The 25,195-nt window shown below is 60.5% G+C and overlaps 1 protein-coding gene across 1 annotated transcript in view; it reads right to left on the minus strand.

Moving 5' to 3' along the window:
• Positions 1–16,613: 16,613 nt before the first annotated feature.
• The window catches only part of XKR5 (XK related 5), a 16,464-nt gene continuing 7,882 nt past the window's right edge, over positions 16,614–25,195 (minus strand). Inside the window, exons 5-7 of the mRNA XM_066383509.1 lie at positions 22,830–23,106; positions 19,954–20,065; positions 16,614–18,151 (exon numbers count right to left, since the gene is read on the minus strand). Of these exons, the coding sequence (XP_066239606.1) occupies positions 17,085–18,151; positions 19,954–20,065; positions 22,830–23,106 (1,456 nt within the window). The 3' untranslated portion in view covers positions 16,614–17,084. The remainder of the gene's footprint in view (positions 18,152–19,953; positions 20,066–22,829; positions 23,107–25,195) is intronic.

The raw sequence follows: 25,195 nt of genomic DNA on the forward strand, positions 1-25,195 counted from the left end.
GAGGAATAAACACCGTGTGTGTTACAGGTGCACAACATGACCTTGGTGTACGAGTACACGGTGACATGATGCCCACAGTCCAGCGAATGAGCACATCCATCATGTCACAGATGTGGGGGGAGCACGGAAGACCCCCCCTCTCAGCAGCTGCAAGCGCAGGGCAGAGTGGGGGGCTGTGGTCCCCACGCCGCCCAGCAGGTCCTCCCTCTCAGAGCGGGGAGTCTGCACCGTGGACCAGCGCGTCCCCATTTCCCGCACCCCCCAGCCCCTGGCATCCACCGTTCCCCTCACTGGTGCCCCGAGTTTGACGGTTTCAGAGTCCACAGGTGAGTGAGATCAAACAGCTTGTCTTGCTGGGTCTGGCTTATTTCACTTAAGAGTTTTTTTTAAAACGGGGTCGGTCCCCACTGCTGGTTTGGCTGAAGGTGTGGGCTCCGAGCTGGGGCCTCACAGGGCCGCACTGGGCGCTCCCCGCAGTGCGGGAGGCTGGGAGGGACATGGGGGTGGGGGGCCCTGGTCACCACCCTCCCCTCCTGCACCCTCTGCCTCGCCGGCCCCCTCGCCGGTCTCTGCAGTCCAGGGAGAGTTCAGGGGCACACACGCACCCCCTGGAACGGACGTGGGACGCCACTCGACGCGCACAGCAGGGGGCAGAGGGCTAGGGGTTCGAGTGTCCGTCCTGACCTGCGGCCGGCAGCTTGTGCATCACGACGCGTCCGTCACTGTCTCTGACTCCCGTTTGTCGCACCTCAACCGGGGGAATGCCACGGGGTCACTGCAGGGTCCGACGAGGCGATGTGCCTGTTAAGTAGATGATGTGGTGTGAGGACGGGGGTCCAGTGAAAAAGCATGTGATAGCAACAATAACAGAAGGTCATTTCTCAGCCTGCCTGGGGACACAGGCCTTTCTTCTCCTCCCTTTGAAATCACAGGATCAGAAGTCAGACGAGAATCACATGACCTCTTCTAAAAGGCCTGTCTTCCTTGAAAAATAGACACTTTTACCCCTGCCCCAGCGGACAGTTGAGGGGCGTGGAGTGCACGCCTGTAATCCTGTGTCCATCATCACCGCCCAGAAGAATCCTCGCCACCAGCAGGGACGCGCTGGTCGTCCGGTCTCCTCTGCCCGGAGTCCAAGCCGAGAGCCCCCGTGGGGACTGAAGCACCAGAGGAAGGGGCTCCCCCTTTTCAGTTCCCCAGGCTGGACCCTGCACCTGCCGGCTTTGCCGGTGGGCCCAGGACAGGAGCACGCCTGGGGGCCGCAGGGGCGAGGAGGGCTCCGAGCGCGTGCACCCACCCCTCCCTGAGCTGCTGTCCCCGCGGCCACCTGGGTCCTGCCTTCACTGGGGGCCGCGGGGGCGAGGAGGGCTCCAAGCGCGTGCACCCACCCCTCCCTGAGCTGCTGTCCCCGCGGCCACCTGGGTCCTGCCTTCACTGGGGGCGCGGAGGGGCGAGGAGGGCTCCTTCACTGGGGGCGCGGAGGGGCGAGGAGGGCTCCGAACACGTGCACCCACCCCTCCCTGAGCTGCCGCGCCCGCGGCCACCTGGGTCCTGCCTTCACTGGGGGCGCGGCGGGGCGAGGAGGGCTCCTTCACTGGGGGCGCGGAGGGGCGAGGAGGGCTCCTTCACTGGGGGGCGCAGAGGGGCGAGGAGGGCTCCGAACACGTGCACCCACCCCTCCCTGAGCTGCTGCGCCCGTGGCCGCCTGGGTCCTGCCTTCACTGGGGGCGCGGAGGGGCGAGGAGGGCTCCGAACACGTGCACCCACCCCTCCCTGAGCTGCCGCGCTCGCGGCCACCTGGGTCCTGCCTTCACTGGGGGCGCGGAGGGGCGAGGAGGGCTCCGAACACGTGCACCAACCCCTCCCTGAGCTGCGCACCCGTGGCCGCCTGGTCCCGCCTTCACTGGGGGGTGCAGGCACACGGTGCTGCTCTCCCGTTTCCCACGCGCGGGGCCTTTCTTCCGGAATCGGCCACTGTCCCCGCTCGGGCAGGGCTGTCCCCGCGGTGCCCAGACCTCCGCCCTGGCAGGCTGGGTTTTTGTGAGCAGAACTCAAAGCCCCGTTTGTGAGGATATGTGGCAAAGGTCGTGGGCCCCACGGAGGAGGAGGCCTTTCCATGGGGACACTGAGCCCCGAAGGTCACTCCCCACCGGCAGAGAGGGAGGCCAGTGGGTCAGAGAACCAGGCACACACGTCCGCGGAGGGGACGGTGGACCATCTGTCTGTCCAGTCGTCCTGTTCTGTGTGCTGAGCGGGGCCGCTGGTGCCATCGTGTGACTGTTTTGCAGCGGCCGTCTGTGTCTGTCTGGCCGGGGTGGGGGCTGGGAGGGGAGGTGAGCTGAAACCCACCCACACGGGGGTGCTTTTCTGACCTGTGGGGGGAGGCTGTGTGTAAGAGCCAGGGCCACGGCCTCGGAGCACGTGACGGGCTGTGTGCCGTGTGTGCAGGGGACATGGGGAAGGGTGACGTGTAGGCTCTGTCCTCACGGAACTGACATCCAGGGACGCAGCTCATGTCCAGCAGGAGGTCCCTGAGGCCCGGCTGGCAGCGCCCAGAGCCTGTTTGGAATCTCGGATGGGACCCGTGTGTCTCCGTTGTCCCAGGCCCTGCTGGGCGCTGGGTGAGGAGGCGGCCGAGTGCCCCTGGTCTCACCACGCTGTCCTCTGACCCCACCGCGGCCCCCACCACGGCCCCCACCGCGGTCCCTGCCCCTGGCCAGCCTCCATCGGGAGGGCCAGCTCCCTGGAGCGCGTCCCGCGGGGCCGGCCGAGGCTCTCCCAGGGCTGGAACAGAGTTCTCTGTGTGTGGCAGCTGGAGCCGTCCCAGCCGGGGGCGGAGGGCGGAAGGGGCCCTGCCAGGGTGCGTCTGTCCTCCCACTGGCCGCCCCGTGGGCAGTGTCGTCCTGCAGGGAGGCCTGCCACCCCGGACCTCGGGCCCCTGTGGGTTCTCCCGAGAGACAGGCGTCTCCTGGGCACTGTCCTGGGCACACCCTGCCCTGCTAGGGGCGGGTACTCAGCGGGTGGGCATTTATTTCCCTTGGCCCAGCACCAGTGCACAGCTAGCCGGGGGCGGAGGAAGCGAACTTGTTAACAGTTCTCAGAGAAAGAGGGGTAGAGGGTGGGGGGGGGGGGGAGAATCTCAGGCTAAGGCCAGGGCAGAGGCCTGTGAGGGCCAGGCCCCGCCTTGGTCTCCTCGGCCCAAATACTCACCAGGTCCCTCAGAGGCCCCCTCTTCCAGGCAGCCTCCCTGCTGACCCCCTTCCCCCCAGGCCCTTGGCTCTCTCCCCTGCTGCCTGATGAGCTGATGGGTCCCCTTCTTTTGTTTTCACCCCTGCTTCAAAGTGCCCTGAGCCCTGGGGGGCGGGGAGGGGGGTGGTTTCTAAGTCCGGTCAGCTTTGTTTGTTTTTTCTCTAACAGACTTTATTTTTTTAAGAGCAGTTTTGGGTTCGCAGCTAAATGGAGAGGAAGGAGCAGAGATTTCCCACATCCCCTGCTCACCCCCCCCCAGGCAGCCTCCCCCCTCCTCACCAGTGTCCCCCACCCAGTGGGACCTTTGTCACCACTGGTGAACCTGCCCAGACACGTCACCAGCACCTAGAGTCCACAGCTGATGTGGGGTCACTCCGTGTTGCACAGGCTATGGGTTTGGGTGAATGTGTAACGCCGTGTGTCCATCGTCCAGTGTCACACAGAGCGTGTCCCTGCCTGGAAACCCCCTGTGCTCCCTCTGTCCGTCCCTCCCCATCCCCCAACCCCCCCCCCCCCCCGGCCACCGCTGAGTTTCTACGGTCCCTGTGGTTTTGCCTTCTCCAGAGCGTCCCAGAGCTGGAATCACACAGGGTGGACCTCGTCAGGCGGCTTCTTTCCCACAGGCACGAGCACGGCAGGTCCCTCCACGTCTTTCATGGCTGATGGCTCCTCTCTGGCCGCTGTGAATGCACTGCTATAAACATCCGTGTGTGTGTGAGTGTGTGTGAGTGAATGTATGAGTGTGTGTGTGTGAGTGTGAGTGTGTGTGAGTGTGTGTGTGTGTGTGTGTGAGTGTGTGAGTGTGAGTATGTGTGTGAGTGTGTGTGTGAGAGTGTGTGTGAGTGTGTGTGAGTGTGTGAGTGTGTGTGAGTGTGTGTGTGTGAATGTATGAGTGTGTGTGTGTGAGTGTGTGAGTGTGTGTGAGTGTGTGTGTGAGTGTGAGTGTATGTGTGTGAGTGTGTGTGTGAGTGTGTGAGTGTGTGTGAGTGTGTGAGTGTGTGTGAGTGTGTGTGTGAATGTATGAGTGTGTGTGGAGTGTGTGTGAGTGTGTGAGTGTGAGTGTGTGAGTGTGTGTGTGAATGTATGAGTGTGTGTGAGTGTGTGTGTGAGTGTGAGTGTGTGAGTGTGTGTGTGAATGTATGAGTGTGTGTGAGTGTGTGTGTGTAAGTGTGTGTGTGTGAGTGTGTGTGAGTGTGTGTGAGTGTGTGTGTGAGTGTGTGAGTGTGTGTGAGTGTGTGTGTGTGAGTGTGTGTGTGTGAATGTATGAGTGTGTGTGTGTGTGTGTGAGTGTGTGTGTGTGTGTGTGAGTGTGTGTGTGAGTGTGAGTGTATGTGTGTGAGTGTGTGTGAGTGTGTGTGAGTGTGTGAGTGTGTGTGTGTGAATGTATGAGTGTGTGTGTGTGTGAGTGTGTGAGTGTGTGTGTGAATGTATGAGTGTGTGTGTGTGAGTGTGAGTGTGTGAGTGTGTGTGTGAATGTATGGTGTGTGTGAGTGTGTGTGTGTAAGTGTGTGTGTGAGTGTGTGTGTGAGTGTGGGTGTGAATGTATGGTGTGTGTGAGTGTGTGTGTGAGTGTGTGTGTGAGTGTGTGTGAGTGTGTGTGTGAGTGTGTGAGTGTGTGTGTGAATGTATGAGTGAGTGTGTGTGTGTGTGTGAGTGTGGGTGTGAATGTATGAGTGAGTGTGTGTGAGTGTGTGTGTGTGTGAGTGTGTGAGTGTGTGTGTGTGAGTGTGTGAGTGGTTTGAGAGTGTGTGTGAGTGTGTGTGTGTGTGGGTGTGAATGTATGAGTGTGTGTGAGTGTGTGAGTGTGAGTGTGTGTGAGTGTGTGTGTGTGTGTGAGTGTTTGAGTGTGTGTGTGTGAATGTATGAGTGAGTGTGTGTGTGTGTGAGTGTGGGTGTGAGTGTGTGTGTGAATGTATGAGTGAGTGAGTGTGAGTGTGTGTGAGTGTGTGTGTGTGAGTGTGTGTGAGTGTGTGAGTGGTGTGAGAGTGTGTGTGTGAGGGTGTGTGTGAGGGTGTGTGCGAGTGTGTGTGTGAGTGTATGAGTGTGAGTGTGAGTGTGTGTGTGTGTGTGAGAGCGTGTGTGTGTGTGAGAGTGTGTGTGTGTGTGTGTGAGAGAGAGTGTGTGTGAGTGTGTGGGTTCAGTTTTCAACCCCTTTGAATAAATACCAAGCAGCGTGATTGCTGGTAAGAGCAGGTCCAGTGAGTGAGGCACGGCCCAGCGGCTTCTCGCCTGGCTGGGTGTCCATGTTGTGCTCCCACCAGCTGGAGTGCAGCGTGTGGGAGCTTCCTGTTCTCACTGGTGCCCGCGGGAGGCCGCCGGTTCCAGACTGAGGCCACTTGGGTAGGTGTGCCCTGCCCTCTCGACGTTTAGTCTGCATTCCCCCAAGGACATGTGACATGACGGGGAGCGAATTTCTGGTGTCTCTTTGCCATCACGGACTCTTCCCCCGCCCCTACAATGGCAGCATCCCTGCGGGCCCTGCGTCCTGGGTCCTGGGCCCTGGCCTTACCCCCTATCCCCCATTCCTGAGGTTGGGAGAGAGCTTCCCAAGGACAGAGCCCATGTCTCCTGCCCGCTCTCCGCCTCGGTCTGCTATTTCTATACCTATATACCTATGCCTATATCTCTATCTATATCTGTATCTATATCTATATATCATTTATATCTATAGATCTATCATCTATATCTATAACTGTATCTATATCTATTTCTATATCATCTATATCTATACCATCTATATCTGTATCTATATCTATATATATCATCTATATCTATAGATCAATTTCTATATCTATATAATCTATATCTGCCTATATCTATATCATCTATATCTGTAACTATATATCTATTTCTATATCATCTATATCTATATCATCTATATCTGTATCTATATCTATATCTGTATCTATCTATATATATCATCTATATCTATTGATCTATTTCTATATCATCTATATTTTATCTATATAACCTATATCTATATCTATATCTTAATCTCTAGCTAATCTATCTATAGTGCACATATATCTATCTTTAGATATATAGATATATAAACCAGTAACAGACAGACCCTGGTGCTTGGGAAAGACGTAGAGAAGATTAGTTAATGGTGATAAGTATTGATTACCAATTATCCCATTTGCATCTTGGAGGAATCCCTGACTCCAAAGCAGAGCTTGGCCAGGTCAGGACAGCTGCTTGTCCCCTGTGGTCCCTGGCACTGGCAAGCCCAGGAACCGGAATACCCACTCTGTGTTGCTTTATTATGTGTAATCTTGTTCTGAATGGATGGCTGGGAGTTTGGGGACAATGGGTCATCAGGTAGGAAAGTGAGAAGAAACGGACCCCACCGTGGTGGCCACTTCATAAACTCCCAACTCTTCAACGCAAGCACTTGGCTGGGAAAACACAGTCACAACGTAAGAATTGAATTCAGGGATGAAGAGAAGTCACCTAACTCTGGGACTTCACCCCAGGAGCCACGCCGGAATCTCGGCAAAGGGGTCCCAGCGGCGGACACATCCCCACGTCCCTCACCCCGGGCCTGGCCGCCTTCCTCACGCCGCTATAGCACAGACAGTTAATGAAACCCTGGACCAGGCCCAGACGGGACCTTGTTTAGAACACTTCCTGTCCACTTCACCGGCACAAACAGCTATTCTGGGTTTGGGCTCTTTTCCAAGTTGGGTCACACGATGATAAACAAGTTTTTTTTTGTGTGTGTGTGTTTTTTTGCGGGGGGAAGGCGGGTGGAAGGGTGAGTGAAATTTTAACTGGGTACTTCGCAAAACACAATTTAAAAAAAAGGTTGTTTGGAGGAACGATTAAGTGGAAATGTTCAAGACAAAGAATTGCATGGGGTCGTAAAAATGTTTTTCACGAGGCTCTGTTTACGCCTTGGCATCAGGAGAGACCCGTTTGGACACGTTTCTGGCTCCAGAAGAGAGTTTCCCATAGACTCTGGGACTCTCTCCTATAGGCGATCAATAACCATCCATCTTCCTGTAAGGATAAAAGCGAGACCTGACAACGTTCGAGGGACCCGTTAGCTGGCTTGGGTTTGCTGAGACATTCAGAACCACGCTCAGGACTGAAACTTCCAAAGTAAACCGACAGGCTAAGAAGAAGTAAATTAACCCAGCATGACAACACGCCAGGGTGGTTCCCATGGAACCCCATAAATTTCCTGCTCGATGCATTTCGAATCTCTGATTTCTAATAAAATTCTCATGAGAACACAGGATCGCTCCATTAAAACTCCTGAACTCTCCCCATGAGAACCGGCCGGCTTGTAAGGGCACAAGGGGTTCACGGTTGTGGTTTATTTATTAAAAGTTTCTCAGTAAATATATCATGGCCCACTGATTAGGGGGAGGCCGTGTATCATTTCTGCTGTCCCCAAGTATGAAGAAAAACAGGGAGAAGCACGTCAGAACTCTGAACCAGAAAAACAAAAAAACAAACCCCTAACTTTCTAAAAAAAAAGATTTTTTTTTTTTTTTTCTGAAGTGAGTTCTATGCAAGCGGCTTCTTAACTTGCCTTTATCTCTGGTCCCCAAAGACCTCGGGGGCGCGTTTCACACTTGCTGAGCGGAGGTCTGAGCTTCCCAAGATGCAGGGTGCTGGGTGGGTGTTCCCCTGTCCCAGCCTGGGGCCCGCCCTCCTGGGGCGCACGGGCCAGGCCAAGGCAGGACCTGGACAGTTTTGAGGGATTTCCGACGTCTCAGGAAAAAAAAGATGTGTATGGACAGGCAGCCCCCGAGATAAGGAGTTTGTGGCTTACTCGCCCCTCCCCACGTGCCTCCTCCGCACCCCCCCACCCCCCAGGACTCAGGATGTTCGCCACCCGTGTGTCCTGTCTGTAATCTGTGCCGAATCCCCGCGGGGCTGACCGCACTCCATCCGAGCACCGTCCCGCGGGCCGGTGGGTGACGACCACCCTGTGTCAGAGAGGAGGAGAGTTCGCAGGCACACAGAGGGGGTCAGCAAGCTGCAGAGGTCCCGCAGCTCCCAAGGGACAGAGCAGGGACTCAGAGGACAACGCTGCCTCTAAGCTCCAGGCCGGACACGGAGGGAGACGCCCCCCCCCCCCGCCCGGCCCCCAGGAACTGTGAACCTGGGAGACTTGGACGATTCTCCCTGCTCACCAGGGTCCCCTTCAAACACACTGGCTGCCTGTGACGTCACAGCAAGACCAGGGCCGGGACCGGCCCCGCTGTTCGTGCGACCCTGCCCCACCAGACCCTGACACTCAGGACCTGCACTCCGTCTCCAGTGCTCGCCGCAGGGCCTGGCCCGGATCGGCGCTCAGGTCGGCGTCTCGGTGGATAAGAGTAGGCTCGGGTTCGGAGTTGCGAAGGGCGTAGTTAAAAACTTAAAACATAATTAGACCTTTTCCAGAGCAGTTTTAGGTTCACAGGAAAATGGAGGGGAAAGGACGGAGATATTTCTTTTTATTTTATTTTATTTTATTTATTCATTTTAGAGAGGAGAGAGAAAGGGAGAGAGACAGAGAGGGAGACAGAGAGAGAGAAGGGGGGAGGAGCAGGAAGCATCAGCTCCCATATGTGCCTTGACCAGGCAAGCCCAGGGTTTCGAACCGGCGACCTCAGCATTCCAGGTCGATGCTTTATCCACTGCGCCACCACAGGTCAGGCAGGACAGAGATATTTCGTACACCCCCTGCCCCCCACGACCCCCTGTACTACTACCCCCCCCCCCATGGTGCCCGTGTGACATCTGGTGAACCGGCGTTGAGCACGTCATCATCCCCCGAGTCCTCTGTGTGCAACGTGGGTCCGTCCCGGGGTTGTCCTTTCTGTGGGTGTGGACATGTGCAGTGACACGTGTCCATCACAACGGGGTCACAGGGCAGTGTTTCACTGCCTGAGACCCCCGGGCGCTGCCCACTCGCCCTCCTTCCGCACCAGCCGCTGCTGATCGGTCCTCCGCCTCCGCCGCTCGGCCGCCTGCGGATGGTCCCAGCGGTCAGGTAGCTTTTCCGGACTGGCTTCTTCCACTGAGAAAACACGTCTTCCCACGGCTCCGTAGCTCGCGGCGCCGACCCACATCCCACAGACATGCAAAGCCCTTTCTAGACCCCTGGAACTTCGGCTTGAACGTGGGCGCTGGGGGACCCCACAGACCTGGGGGCACATCCTGGAGTTCAGTCTCCGAAGAGACACAGAAAATGGCATTTTTTTTTATTTAAAAAAGGCAAGAAGAGCAAGGAGAGCCTGAGTCATGGGTCCCCATCATAAAAACCAGTCTGTCTGGCCCTGTTTACATGACCCGCGGGTGGAGCCCGCACGGCCGGTCCCAGCAGGGAGCACCCTGAGCCTCTGAGAACGTAGCTTGCTGGGCATCTCACCAACGCGGACTGCCCGTTCCAGGGCACTTGCCTCGGGCCTGGCATTCCTCCCGGGCATGGATGACAGCGTTGTACCCCTCATTCCTCCCGGGCATGGATGACAGCGCTGTGAACCCCTCATTCCTCCCGGGCATGGATGACAGCGTTGTACCCCTCATTCCTCCCGGGCATGGATGACAGCGTTGTACCCCTCATTCCTCCCGGGCATGGATGACAGCGCTGTGAACCCCTCATTCCTCCCGGGCATGGATGACAGCGCTGTGAACCCCTCATTCCTCCCGGGCATGGATGACAGCGCTGTGAACCCCTCATTCCTCCCCGGCATGGATGACAGCGCTGTGAACCCCTCATTCCTCCCGGGCATGGATGACAGCGCTGTGAACCCCTCATTCCTCCCGGGCATGGATGACAGCGCTGTGAAGCCCTCATTCCTCCCGGGCATGGATGACAGCGCTGTGAAGCCCTCATTACCTCAGTGAACCCCGGAGCCCCTGACCCCAGCAAGGGAGTCAGGGAGGGCAGTCTGCTTGTTTGCTGGGAAAATGCGGAAGGTACAGCCCCGGTCTGCTTTTGGCGAGCTCCGGGGGTCGGTCCACACGGGGTGCTCCAGGGGTCTCGTGTTTTTGACCGAAGGCAGCAAACTGAACCCCCCTGGCCACCCAAGCTGATGGTCAGCAGGTTCAGAGATGAAGCCTGAGATAGGAAACCCGGGCCGCGTGGGGGATGGAGGGGCACGGGCGCCACCTGCTGGCCCGCAGGGCGCTGCGCGGCCAGAGGAGCCCTGCCACAGCTGGAAAGAGCAGCTTGGATACTGTATCCAGGGCCGGGAATGAAGTGAGGATACAGTAGCATTAATTCTGAAAGCAAAGCATGACTGGGAAGTATGCTGACTTCCCAATGCACCCGGATACACACAGCTTACCCTCCAGAGGAGCGTCTACATCGCGAAAAGCAGCAGGTGACAGCCTCTTAACGTATTAGCATTAACGTGTCTGGGCCTTTGGGGGCTCCCCACAGAACCGGCTTTTCTGCAACTTTGAATCAGGGCTGCATGCTCTCGTGAGTTACGTGGGAGGAGAAGGTGATGGGCCATGTATTTCTCATCCAAGTCAGAACTAAGCCTGATTAAACTTGCAGCTGCCAGTTACTGAAAATAAGTGACTCACAATCCTGAAAGTTGTTATAACCTTTCTCAGCTCAGCGTGGACCCTGGTCCACCTCACTCCATTACTCAGATGTGTCACGCGACTTCCTGCCTGGGAGTGGGGGAGGAGAACTACTGACCTCCAAATTCTTAAGACTCCTGGGAGTGGAAAGTGGAATCTGAATAAGAAAAACGTCCTCTCGATCATTTACAAACTTGAGCCTTTTCCTTTCATTCTGTTTTTTTTTAATTGAATTTGTTGGGGTGACACAAAATCGCTTCACACTTCCTCAAACTTCTAATCATAAGAGCAGAAGACAGAGACTTAATGTTTTTGGAATTCCTAATTGTTTTGTGAGTTATTTTCTAAGGGCCATTTTATCACCCGGTGACCTTACGAGGCCTGAGTCGAGTCTCTGCCCCCACCACACCCCGCAGGACTAGTGGGTGGATGAGGTTTTTGCCCATCGTGCCTTACAGAGTCACAAGATCATGGCAAGTTGCCCCCAACATGGTTTTATGGCTTTGCAGCAGAGACTATGAAACTTTTCAGTAAAACCAAGCTTACGCCTCCAGGGGGGTCCAGTGTGCATTTGCTGTGGGGTGAGCCAGGATCCGGAGCAGAGTGGAGGTGTGTGCCTTCTTCTGTGGTCTCAGGGGCACTGGGCCTCTGACCGCACGGGGCTCTCAGACTCCCTGGGCTCTGGAGAGCTGCTGGGGGCAGGAGGGGACAGAGCAGAGGGGCCCTGTCATGGGGTGAGCCGCTCACGCCCACTGCCTTGGCAGCTCTACACCAGAACTCTGTAACTTAGCCAGCTACGAGTGTCCCCGACGTACTGAAGAGAAACCTGAAGTGATTTCTGAGCCATTACAGAAGTACCTGGAAAAAGAGACAGAAAAGAGGCTGGGTCCCACCCGCCACCCTGGTCTCCCTCAGAGACACAGTGAGCCAAAGCTCACTTCTTCCCTGGCTGACCAAACTTCAGGAGAAGAAGAAAAAAAAATAGCAAGTTTCAGTTCTTTCATCAAACACTCCATCTTTGTGTGTGTGTGTGACAGACAGAGACAGGGAGACAGAGAGAGGGACAGACAGGAAGGGAGAGAGATGAGAAGCATCGATTCTTCGTTGTGGCTCCTTAGTTCCTCTCCATCTTTTAAAGTAAGTTAAAGACAAGGCATGGCCTTTAAAATCCCCATCTTTCAGGTCAGTCAGGACACCCTCCGTCATCCTGGTGGGTTGGCTGGTTGGTGGCGTTTTGTTTGTCTTCTTAATTGCAGCTTAAAGAACACGCCAGGCACAGAACTCCATACTGTTCATTCTGCTCCCAACCTCGTCCCCCCCACCCCCCCCCCGTCCCCACCCCAGCCCAGCCCCCGCCGTGCCAGATCGTAAACACGTCAGAGAACTCCCCGTCGGGCTGGAAACCTGTCCGTGGTTAGCTCCGGCTGGGCAGAACCGGCTTCCACCAAGGTTGAGGCCCCATTCATAATGGAAACCCTGACGGGCCATCTGGTAATTACAGTCTTGCCATAATGAATGTTTCTGTGTGGTCAAAGTCATGGGTTTTTCCATGGTAGTTTTCCATGGGAGAGTCCCCCCCACCCCGTGCCCCGAGAGATGTTCACTTAAAACCTGGATGAGAGCTGTGACTCCAGAGCGGGGTCTCTCCTGGCACGGCCGAGCTCACAGCGGCCAACCGTGTTGACTTTGGTTGTCACAACTAGCAAGGGGCCCGTGAGTCAGCTTGGCTTTTGAAAGATTGACGGAGCGGGGGCCCTGGGGTTGGGAGCCATAGGAGCTATTTCAGGAGATGTGCCTCAGCCCCCAGGTTTGTCACCACGGAATAGTTTCTCCACTTTCTGACTCGGCAGCTATGGAAAGTAAAAGAAGTGAGCAGGCCCTGGCCGGTTGGCTTAGCAGTAGAGCGTCGGTCCAGCGTGTGGAGTCCCAGGTTCAATTCCCGGTCAGGGCACACAGGAGTAGCCTCCTGCTTCTCCAACCCTGCCTCTCCTCTCTCTCTCCCCCCCTCCTGCAGCCATGGCTCGAATAGCTCAAGCAAGTTGGCCCTGGGAGCTGAGGGTAGCTCACCTCAGGCGCTAAAATAGCTCAGCTGCTGAGCAAAGGAGCAGTGGCTCCAGATGGGCAGAGCATCGCCCTGTAGGGGGCTTGCTGGGTAGATCCCAGACGGGGTGCACGCAGGAGTCTGTCTCTCTGCCTCCCTGCCTCACTTAGAAAGAAAGAGAGAAAGAAAGAAAGAAAGAAAGAAAGAAAGAAAGAAAGAAAGAAAGAAAGAGAGAAAGAAAGAAAGAAAGAAAGAAAGAAAGAAAAAGAGAAGTGATCACTGCAAATAGGTATTAGGGTGACAGCCACCCAGGCAGGCAGGCCTGGGACTCTGGTTTTAGCCCCGACATCCTCACATTACAGGGAGCCTCCCCGTCCTGGGGAGACCGGGGTAGCTGGTCACCCTCGATAACATGGGACACTGAGTCAAATTCAGGAGAGAAGCGCATTGCTCTGTTTGCACGACAGCGACAGGACTAACGGTTTGAAGTAAAAGCCTGCTGGGCACTTGAAAGACCTCCGTGGAATTAGTGTCCAGCTTGAGACCCGACCGGGTCACGACCTGGAAGGAATGTAGAAGTCTCAAGCCTGGCACGGCGGAAAGTGACATGAAAAGCCAGACCCCCCCTCCCCCACCAGCCCGGCCTCAGGCCTCGTGGGTGGCGCTGCCCCTGGTCTTTGGGAAGCACGAGCGAACAAGGCATCTCATGGTCATCTCAGTCCAGCTGCCCGGGGCCCCACGCCCCCAGCCTGACCGCCTCTGCGAACCTCTCCCCTCTGCACCCCCAGCCTGACCGCCTCTGCGAACCTCTCCCCTCTGCACCCCCCCTGACCGCCTCTGCGAACCTCTCCCCTCTGCCCCCCCCGACCGCCTCTGCGAACCTCTCCCCTCTGCCCCCCCCCGACCGCCTCTGCGAACCTCTCCCCTCTGCCCCCCCCCCGCCTGACCGCCTCTGCGAACCTCTCCCCTCTGCCCCCCCCCCAGCCTGACCGCCTCTACGAACCTCTCCCCTCTGCCCCCCCCGCCTGACCGCCTCTGCGAACCTCTCCCCTCTGCCCCCCCCCGACCGCCTCTGCGAACCTCTCCCCTCTGCCCCCCCCCGACCGCCTCTGCGAACCTCTCCCCTCTGCCCCCCCCCGACCGCCTCTGCGAACCTCTCCCCTCTGCCCCCCCCCTGACCGCCTCTGCGAACCTCTCCCCTCTGCCCCCCCCCCTGACCGCCTCTGCGAACCTCTCCCCTCTGCCCCCCCCGACCGCCTCTGCGAACCTCTCCCCTCTGCCCCCCCAGCCTGACCGCCTCTGCGAACCTCTCCGCTCTGCCCCCCCCCGACCGCCTCTGCGAACCTCTCCCCTCTGCCCCCCCTGCCTGACCCGCCTCTGCGAACCTCTCCCTCTGCCCCCCCGTGCCTGACCGCCTCTGCGAACCTCTCCCTCTGCCCCCCCGTGCCTGACCGCCTCTGCGAACCTCTCCCCTCTGCCCCCCCCGCCTGACCGCCTCTGCGAACCTCTCCCCTCTGCCCCCCCCGCCTGACCGCCTCTGCGAACCTCTCCCCTCTGCACCCCCAGCCTGACCGCCTCTGCGAACCTCTCCCTCTGCCCCCCCCGACCGCCTCTGCGAACCTCTCCCCTCTGCCCCCCCCCGCCTGACCGCCTCTGCGAACCTCTCCCCTCTGCCCCCCCTGCCTGACCGCCTCTGCGAACCTCTCCCCTCTGCCCCCCCCCAGCCTGACCGCCTCTGCGAACCTCTCCCCTCTGCCCCCCCCGCCTGACCGCCTCTGCGAACCTCTCCCCTCTGCCCCCCCCGCCTGACCGCCTCTGCGAACCTCTCCCCTCTGCCCCCCCCCGACCGCCTCTGCGAACCTCTCCCCTCTGCCCCCCCCCGCCTGACCGCCTCTGCGAACCTCTCCCCTCTGCCCCCCCCGCCTGACCGCCTCTGCGAACCTCTCCCCTCTGCACCCCCAGCCTGACCGCCTCTGCGAACCTCTCCCCTCTGCCCCCCCCCGACCGCCTCTGCGAACCTCTCCCCTCTGCCCCCCCCCCGCCTGACCGCCTCTGCGAACCTCTCCCCTCTGCCCCCCCCTGCCTGACCGCCTCTGCGAACCTCTCCCCTCTGCCCCCCCCCAGCCTGACCGCCTCTGCGAACCTCTCCCCTCTGCCCCCCCCGCCTGACCGCCTCTGCGAACCTCTCCCCTCTGCCCCCCCCGCCTGACCGCCTCTGCGAACCTCTCCCCTCTGCCCCCCCCGCCTGACCGCCTCTGCGAACCTCTCCCCTCTGCCCCCCCCGACCGCCTCTGCGAACCTCTCCCCTCTGCCCCCCCCGTGCCTGACCGCCTCTGCGAACCTCTCCCCTCTGCCCCCCCCGTGCCTGACCGCCTCTGCGAACCTCTCCCCTCTGCACCCCCCCCAGCCTGACCGCCTCTGCGAACCTCTCCCCTCTGCCCTCCCCAGGAGAGGGTGCGGGGAGGAGGACCTCGGAGGCGGACGGGGGAGCTGCCCCCACAGTGCCCCATTCAAGGGGCTCCCTCTCTGGACCTCCCCTCCGCTGCTGCCACCAGCCGTCCCCACACCCCTCACATCCCTCACGCCAGGCCACGCGCGCCGGCCGCACCGCCAGCGGCACACACAGCCCACCCCACGCAGGTGCGGTCCACGAGGAAACTCAGACGGACATCAGCCCCGCCTTCCTGCGGCCGTGCTGCTGGGCTGGAGACAGCCGTGACGTCCACGCGGGGACTCCGCAGTGTCCAGGGCCCTCGGGCCCCTTGGCTGCCCCCAGGAGCTCCGTGGGCAGCGGGGCAGAGAGGGAGCCTTCAGAAAATCAAGGACGGCGGGCGGACAAGAGACGCACGCCCTTGGGGCAGCTCACCCCCAGGCAGCGGAGTTCCGGGGGACAGCCACTCGCTGGATGTGTGACGGGAGCAGGCCGTGCAGGGGCCCGGGCCGGTCCTGGGCCCCCTCACAGCAAGGACGTGCCTCGGTCTCTCTCGGTTCAGTGCCTGGTCTGTACGTACTCCGCACACAGGGAGGGGCCGGTCCTGGGCCCCCTCACAGCAAGGACGTGCCTCGGTCTCTCTCCGTTCAGTGCCTGGTCTGTACGAACTCCGCACACAGGGAGGGGCCGGTCCTGGGCCCCCTCACAGCAAGGACGTGCCTCGGTCTCTCTCCGTTCAGTGCCTGGTCTGTACGAACTCTGCACACAGGGAGGGGGCGGAGAGGCTCCCGGCCCTGCCAACCGGATCCAGGGCTGGGGAGTCTGAAAACAGTGAGCAGAGTCCCTGTCTGCTCCTCTCTCTGCCTCCCGGGACACGGAGGCCCTTTACCAGGACGGGCACTGCCGCAGCCTGGGACGTGTCACCCGGACTTCATGTGCTGCCCCCCATGGGATGGTGTTTGGAGGGGGGACTTCGCGTGGTTGGATTTACTTATTTACTTATTTATTTATTTGGTGAGAGGAGGAGGCAGAGACAGACTCCCACATGCGCCCAGGCCAGGATCCACCCAGCAAGCCTACTAGGGGGCGACGCTCTGCCCATCTGGGACCACCGCTGCATTGCTCAGCAACCAAACTATTTCAGTGCCTGAGGTGGAGGCCATGGAGCCATCCTCAGTGCCCGGGGCCAAATTACTCCAAAGAAGCCTTGGCTGCAGGAGGAGAAGAGAGAGATAGATAGAGGGAGAGAAGGAGGAGGGGGAAGGGTGGAGAAGCAGTGGCCAGTGGGGAGGGGGGCTGTGTTTTCGCTGGAAGGTGTCCGTTCGGCTCTGCCAGAGAGGTCACCAGGATCGCAGAGCGACACCGCGTCTTCCGTCAGGCTGATGACAAGGAGCACGCGTTTCACACCCACTTCCAGAAGGGGCTCACACGATCTGGCCACGCTTTCCGTGAAATAATGTGGTTAGAACGCAGTTTTGTACGGAGAGAGATGAGTAATCACTAGCAGCAGGAGAAGCTGACGGGAACAGGGACCCAGAATGAAACAGGACTCTGGGTCCCACCTCAGAAGCCACAACAAAAAATGTAACAGAATAGGGGTCGTCGCATTCATAAAAAGCAGCCGGCAATTTTGACTGGCAGCTCTGTCCTCATCCCACGCGTGTGTGTGGCAGGCGGGGTCCACAGGGCATCCTAGCACAGTCTGTGGCCCCCTTGTTTTTCAGAGGGCTGCAGTGCTACACAATGCCAGGGTGCGGGGTCAGAAGGGGGATCTCTCCTATTCCGACGCCCAGGGACCAGCTTCTCATCCCATCCCGCCGTGACCGGTCACACGAAGAAACTCCTCTCGGCCTTCCGTCCGTCCTTCCAGCGGCAGCCCCGAGTGGACTCAGGTTTGGGGGTGGACGTGAGGCGGGGCTCATCAGCGGGCCTCTGGCTCGCCTTTGACGGTGACCCCCGTGCGCCAGCGGTGGCAGGACCACCTTGCGGGTCCCCTGCGGGCGCCTGCTGCTCCCCAGGCTCGGAGCTGCCCGGTGCTCTGCCGGGGGAGCCGGCGTGGGGGCGGGCCCTTCCCGCGGGGCCCCTGCCCAGGATGGGGCTGATGTTGGCCGTGGTGACCGGAGAGGGCCTGGTGGCCGGCCACGGGGAGGCAGGGCTGCCCGTCCCCGGGGTCTGCGGGGTTGCCCGCCCGCTCTCCCGGTGCCAGGACGCGGCCCCTTCCGCCGTGGCGCTGAAGTACAGGGTGGAGCTCCCCTGCTCCTCCCCGCCCCTCTGCTGCTCCCTGGAAAGACCCCCGAGGTCTTCTTCCAGGCCACCCTCCTGCTGGGTGGCCGACGGCGTCCGAACAGGAGCTTGGACACAGTCATCACTGTCCAGAGAGACATAACTCGAGTCACCTTGACACTCAGAGCCTTTCTCTGAGGTCAGAGGATCCGGGGGGCACGAGGGGAGCTCTGGCTGGGAGCACGACCACCTCCCCTTCCAGGTGTCCTGCTGGCTCCACCCCCAAGGGGGGGCACAGAGGCAGCCGGCTTGGTCCCCAAAGGCGGCATTGATCTTAGACAGGTTGCCCGTTTTGAGGGCGAGTTTCACCAGCAGCCAGTGGTGGTGGCTGAGGAAAGAGTCCTCCCCGGCCACCTGGCTTTCTTGTCCCAGCGCCGGGGGTCCCCACTGCGGGCTGGCGGGCGTCCCCAGATGTGCTGGCTCCCAGCCTTGCCCTTGGCCCGCGCCTGGGCCCTCCGGCCTCTCGTCGGCGAGCACGGTGGCCCGGGGAGAAGGCTCTCTCTCTGCTTTGTCACCCTCTGCAACGCCACAGGTCCTCCCTAGAAAGCCCCGCCAGATGTCTGTGGATTTGGGGTGCAGCAGACTGTAATAAACGACCAGTGAGACGCTGCCTGGAAAAGAAGGGGGGGGCACCAGGTTACGTCCTGCGAAGTCCTGCACCCTCCTCGGGGCTCCCAGAGTCCCCCTCCTCGGGGCTCCCAGAGTCCCCGGCTCAGGGGTTTCGAGTGGAACACTGGAATTTGGACTAGAAAACCAGGACTGTTGGAGCATCAGGACCGGACAGTTGGGGAGGGGGGTGCGGGGGGATTTATGTTGCTTCCAGCTTCCCTAAGCTGCAGATATTTCTAAATTTAACCACATAATAACAAAGTTTAAATCCTTCATTTCGGAGGGAGCCTCCCAGCTGAGCGCTGCAGACGTGTGTGGGCGCCCATGCGTGTCTGAGTGCGTGCGTGCGTGCATGCACGCCGTGCAGGAGACTGTTAGCAATACTCCTCTACCTTCAAGAACTGGATCGAGTACTCAGAGTTCAACCACCCACACACGGTGGACGGAGTCCCAGGCCGGGCCTGCGAGGTCAAGGAAGAACCTTCCACAACAGGACCCAAGGAGGTTCAGCACAGCTCCCAAAAGCCCGGGTCCAGGAAGTTCCATGAGCAGCAACAACACTTCCTTTGTGCATAAACATCTTAATCACATTGTTGTCGGGTTCATTTATTTGGATCCGAGTGTTGACTACGGCGGTAACTTCTCTAACAGAGCGTTCCAGCAGCCTCCCACGTCGTTTCCAGTTTCCTGTTGGACTGGACCGCGGGCCCCGGCTCAGGCCGCTCCTTATAAACAGCGTGGAAGCTGGAATCGTGTGGGGGAGGCTTCGCAGGGGCCAGGCCGGGCCAGAAGGAGCCCAGCCGGACCCCCTCGCCCCCTCTCCGAGAACCGTCCTTATGGGATGAGGGGGGGAGGGAGCCACGCTTCATGTGGGGGGATGGAGGCTGAATTTCTATGGGACTTAGTGCCAGAAGCACGGATCAAACCATTTCTGCACATTGTTCTCCACTCTGATGATCGGCTGCTGAGGGAGCTGTTGTCACCCTTTTACAATGAGACCCCCCCCTGCCCCCCCACAAGGCCAAGAAAGGGAACGCGACCCCGGATCACGCAGCCCTAACACGCAGATTCTGTGAAGACGGACACTCTCGGGCGGCTGCGGGGTTCTGGGTTGCAGCCCCCAGGCGGCATGCAGTAGGTGCTTAATAAATGTGTGTCGTGGCATGCAGTAGGTGCTTAATAGATGTGTGTCGCAGGAGCTCAGGGTGAGAGGCGGAGCTGCTGACTGAAGGCCTGTGTCCCTGCGACTATTATCCGGGCAACACCCATCTGCTGGGGACAGCTCCTGACCCTGGGGGGGGGGCTCAGGTTCGGGCAGTTCCAGGAAGGCGGGGAGGACCGCAGGCCTGGCTGTGAGCCCCTCTGGCCGTCTGAGCTGCTACTGCCGCCCCTCGGCTGTGCTCCTGCTCCCCGTGCCCGGGGTCAGCATGCTGAGAAAGAAAATACCCCCCCCTGGAGCCAGACTGGTGGGAATCGGGGCGCAGGGCACAGCTTAGGGGCGGTGTGGGACACGCGGTTCTGAGTCAGAGCCTGCAGATACCTGGAGCCGGCGGGGAGGGCGTTTGCACACCCACCCGAACAGGACGGGAGTGGTTAGACACCCAGCTGGCAGCCCCACCCCAGGGAAGGACTGCTGCTCCAGGCAGACCAGGTGAGTGAGCACACCGGGGCGCACCTGGGCCAGCTCTCTGTAGTCTCCCTCCCCCCTCCCTGCTGGCTTTCACCTGTGCACCAGTAGGAAACGCGTCCCTCTTGACAGCTGGGGGAGGGAGGGAGACCGCAGGACGGCCCACTGGGTCCTCACCAATCAGAAATCCCGATAGGACTCCGGCTGCGGCCCACAGGCTGGTCCACGGCGCCCCCTGGAGGAAGTCAGTGGCCAAGAGCAGCAGGATGGTGTTCTCCAGCAGCATCATCTGGGGAACAAAGGGACAGTCAGCTCCCTGGTCAGGGGCCCATGGCCCGGGGGACGCGCCTGTCCCACAGTTCTGCACGGCGGCTTCCTTCCGCGGGGAAGGCTTGGTGCCCAGGGGGGTGCCCCTGGGGTTGAGCCCCTCTGCAGACGGGGTCTGGGTCCCAGAGCTTCTCCGGCAAAGCGGGCCTGTCCCTGTCTTCAGAGCCGCTCATGGCCACGTCTGCAGAGTCAAGAACACCCCGGAAGGCAGGGAGGGACGCTGCCCACCTGGCTTCCCGTGGCCCCTGTCCATGAGTCAGGTGGGGCTGCGACAGGAGGCTTCATCTCCTAGTTTACATCTCTCACAGGCTCATGGGAATTGTCTGCCCGCATGCTTTCTCTTTAACACAATAATTACACGTATTTGCAGAACTCGTAGTGCCAGTCAATTCCAGTAAGCTCGAGTCACCAACTTTCAAGGTAAATTTGATCTATGGCCACCAGGGGGCAGCAGAGGGAGCAGCGCTGGTGGCCGAACAGAGGCCTCTCCTGGGTGACCCCACGGGGCAGCTCCGACAGAAGGCTCCTTGTTCCTCCTGCCGGGCGGCTTATTGACTTTGCTTTCCAGTTTTCAAATATTAAAATATATTTCTTAAAATAATTAAACAAACGAGACATAATTCAAAGGTGATATACTGAAATATGTACTGTGTATGAGACATTAAAAAAACCCCACTAAATTGTCATCCTGTGGTGCCGGGAGGCTTTGGACGCTTTGCATGGTCATTCACTGGCGCTGCTGCGACTTCAGCAGAGTCAAATAAAGAGAGAATTAAAAACGTTATTAGGAGCTGCTTAACAATCCAATTTGAGCAAATAATGGAAATTTTAATTAGCCACTAAAAAAAACACCCAGAGCTACTTCAAGCAGCCCCAGGCCCATTCCCCCTTAGAAAGTGGACCCTGTGGCCTTCTGGCTGTTAGACCTTCCTTCTTTCCTCCTCCCCGGCAACCAACGGCTTTGACTCTTTCTTTGCCAACACAACACAGTTGACGCCCCAAAGGCGCAACTTTCTTTTGGGGTCAAGGGCTCACGTCTCTCTACCAGGGAAGTGCCCGTCAGGGACGAGGCAGTCTGTGGGAGGACCACGTGACAAGGGTGTTGGCAGGAGACCCGGGCGTGGCCTGGGCAGCGTCCCCCGCCAGCCGTGTGACCCTGGACACGCCACTCCACCTCCGTGAGTCCACTTCCCCGGCTCCGGTGGGGACTGTCACGCCCCCACGCCCCGTGATTCCAACAGCGAAGGGCACTCCGGCCGGCCTGTGTCACCTGCAGGCGTCCGGCCACCGCGGCGGACCCCACCCCGGACCTCGGGAGTGTCTGACTCCGGGCTTCCCACGCAGCCGCCTTTCACCCAGAAATCCGGTAATGGTGATGGTGACCGCACGAAGCCATGACGTGCTTTTCCCTCTGCAACATGCAACAGCCTCTAAAACGCCCGAGAGTCGCTATGGCAACCAAGGTATGCCGGTGACCAAAACAAACCAACCAGAGCCGCAGGTGCGCGACTTTGCCTCGTCCAGCTCCTGCGTTTCCGGGCACACGTGGCTGGGACCCGGCAGGTGAAGAAACTGCTTCTGCCAACGGACGACAGAATCGTTCCTCTGCTTTATTCATGGGCGCGTGCACGCGGGCTGGGGCGCTGCCACCCGCAGGGCGCCGGGTGGGGACCCCGCCTCACGCAACAAATCCATCCTCACCCCGTGAGGCGGGTGGAAACGGATGCTGGCTGAGGCTCCGTGACTTGCCCATCATCGCAGGTCCTCTGGTGTCTGTCGGACTCACGGCCTGGGGGTCACTGATGCTAGGGTGCTCGCCTGGAACAGGAGGTGACCACACTGCCCACCTCCCCGGCCAGGAGCGGCGTCGCCAGCCTCTCCCATCGGCTCACGGCTCTGTCCTGGAGTGCCACATGTCTCTCCGTATTTTATTATTAGTAACGGCCACTACTTGTTGGTTGTTTCGTGCCAAGTTGTTTATCATTTTATTTAACCTTCCCAGGGACCCCACAAAGGCGGGTTCTCTGTAACTGCCACGGCGAGGCTGTGGGTGGCCTTGTGCCCGAAGTGAACGAGAGTGAGCTCTGAGAGCGAGCACTCTGGGCCACCCCAGCTGGGGACAGTCACCGGTGGAGCCTGGGCTCTGAGGCAGCGGGCTGTGTTTTCTCCCCTGGGCTCACTGCAGTTCCCCTGCTGGTCGGAAACCTCTCTGGTCACCCAGCGGGGCGTGGGCTTCGGACACCCTTTCCCTCCCAGCGTTCACCCGCACTCTGCCTTTTCTTTTTGGTTGTTTGGGTGTAAACAGCTGGTCTCCCGCGCTGGCTGAGGACCAGCCCGCGGGCAGGTGCCGCATCACCTTCCAGTTCCGCACACGATCGGGACCGTGGCCGGAACGCAGTGACGAGCCGCCTCACAAGGACACTGCGTGTACCACCTGGTCCAGTTGTGATCATATCTATCAGGTGGGCTGGCGCCCAGAGCGGCTGCAACACATCCCCGGACACCCCCCAGTTCCTGCTACAGTCAACACGTGACAATAACGGGCCGATGTTACTCTTTCCAGAGGCCAGCCTCTCTGTTCAAGTCAGTGATTCCTTCCAGCATTTCCCCCGGAAACGGAGCTGTTCCCTCTGAAACACACGCTCACGCACAGGCAAAGCCAGCTGCCTGCACACCGGGCGCCACCTGCCTAGTACAAGTAAGGATTAACCGTCTGCACCACTTGCCGTGTAGAACGCGGCCATCCTGCTCCCGGAGGGGCGGTCCCAGAAGTTGAGGTAGCAGAGGATGTACACGGCCCCCGCGAGCACGTTGAACAGCCTCCAGTGGCAGGTGCTGTCCACGACGTCACTCTGCTGGGCCACAAGCCAGAACGTCATCACCAGCCAGTGGGCACCTGGAAGGAGGCGGGACGTCAGGGTCCAGGCGGGGAGGCGGGGAGGGGGCGTGGCAGGGACGCGGACACCAGCGGGGTGGGGGCGTGGCAGGGACTTGGACACCAGCAGGGAGGGGGCGTGGCAGGGACTCAGACACCAGCGGGGAGGGGGCGTGGCAGGGACTCAGACACCAGCGGGGAGGGGGCGTGGCAGGAACCCGGACACCAGCGGGGAGGGGGCGTGGCAGGGACTCAGACACCAGCGGGGGAGGGGGCGTGGCAGGAACCCGGACACCAGCGGGGGAGGGGGCGTGGCAGGGACTCAGACACCAGCGGGGGAGGGGGCGTGGCAGGGACTCAGACACCAGCGGGGGGAGGGGGCGTGGCAGGAACCCGGACACCAGCGGGGAGGGGGCGTGGCAGGGACACGGACACCAGCGGGGGAGGGGGCGTGGCAGGGACCCGGACACCAGCGGGGAGGGGGCGTGGCAGGGACCCGGACACCAGCGGGGAGGGGGCGTGGCAGGGACTCGGACACCAGCGGGGGGGGGAGGCGGCGTGGCAGGGACCCGGACACCACGGGGGGGGGGGGAGAGGGGGCGTGGCAGGGACTCAGACACCAGTGGGGGAGGGGGCATGGCAGGGACTCAGACACCAGTGGCGGAGGGGGCGTGGCAGGGACTCAGACACCAGTGGCGGAGGGGGCGTGGCAGGGACTCAGACACCAGCGGGGAGGGGGCGTGGCAGGGACTCAGACACCAGCGGGGAGGGGGCGTGGCAGGGACTCAGACACCAGTGGGGGAGGGGGCATGGCAGGGACGCGGACACCAGCGGAGAGGGGGCATGGCAGGGACTCGGACACCAGGGTCTCTGAGCTCCTCTCTGATCCGACTGCACCTGCCTCGCCACCTGGGCGGGGAGAGCCAGCCCGGGAGCCCCGAGGGGAACAGGACACCAGCCTGTCAGTTCTACACGGACTGCCTCACCTGACGGCATCAAGGGGAGTGGACCTAATTTGAGGGTGAGACAACAGAGGTGAGCTTCGGCCGCACTCACCAGATGACCTGCACTACGCCCTTCAGTTCCAGAAAGGGTTGTGGGAGGCGGGGGACCCCACTCTGGCTCAGTCCCGCTGGGAGAGCTGTCTGGGGGCGTCTGGGAGGCGGCCGTTCTGGCTCAGTCCCGCTGAGAGAGCTGTCTGTGGGGTGTCTGGGAGGCGGGGGGACCCGCTCTGGCTCAGTCCCGCTGGGAGAGCTGTCTGTGGGGGCGTCTGGGAGGCGGGGGGGGACCCCACTCTGGCTCAGTCCCGCTGGGAGAGCTGTCTGTGGGGGCGTCTGGGAGGCGGGGGGGGACCCCACTCTGGCTCAGTCCCCCTGGGAGAGCTGTCTGTGGGGTGTCTGGGAGGCGGGGGGACCACACTCTGGCTCAGTCCCGCTGGGAGAGCTGTCTGTGGGGGCGTCTGGGAGGCGGGGGGACCACACTCTGGCTCAGTCCCCCTGGGAGAGCTGTCTGTGGGGTGTCTGGGAGGCGGGGGGACCACACTCTGGCTCAGTCCCGCTGGGAGAGCTGTCTGTGGGGGCGTCTGGGAGGCGGGGGGACCACACTCTGGCTCAGTCCCGCTGGGAGAGCTGTCTGTGGGGTGTCTGGGAGGCGGGGGGGGGGGGACCCGCTCTGGCTCAGTCCCGCTGGGAGAGCTGTCTGTGGGGGCGTCTGGGAGGTGGGGGGGACCCCACTCTGGCTCAGTCCCGCTGGGAGAGCTGTCTGTGGGGTGTCTGGGAGGCGGGGGGGGGGGCGCTCTGGCTCAGTCCCGCTGGGAGAGCTGTCTGTGGGGGCGTCTGGGAGGTGGGGGGGGGGACCCCACTCTGGCTCAGTCCCCTGGGAGAGCTGTCTGTGGGGTGTCTGGGAGGCGGGGGGACCACACTCTGGCTCAGTCCCGCTGGGAGAGCTGTCTGTGGGGGCGTCTGGGAGGCGGGGGGACCACACTCTGGCTCAGTCCCGCTGGGAGAGCTGTCTGTGGGGTGTCTGGGAGGCGGGGGGGGGGGGACCCGCTCTGGGTCAGTCCCGCTGGGAGAGCTGTCTGGGGGCGTCTGGGAGGCGAGCATGGGGGGGACCCGCTCTGGCTCAGTCCCGCTGGGAGAGCTGTCTGTGGGGGCGTCTGGGAGGTGGGGGGGACCCCACTCTGGCTCAGTCCCGCTGGGAGAGCTGTCTGTGGGGTGT

Source organism: Saccopteryx leptura, chromosome 4, assembly GCF_036850995.1.
Source record: "Saccopteryx leptura isolate mSacLep1 chromosome 4, mSacLep1_pri_phased_curated, whole genome shotgun sequence".
Classification (NCBI taxonomy): Eukaryota; Metazoa; Chordata; class Mammalia; order Chiroptera; family Emballonuridae; genus Saccopteryx; species Saccopteryx leptura.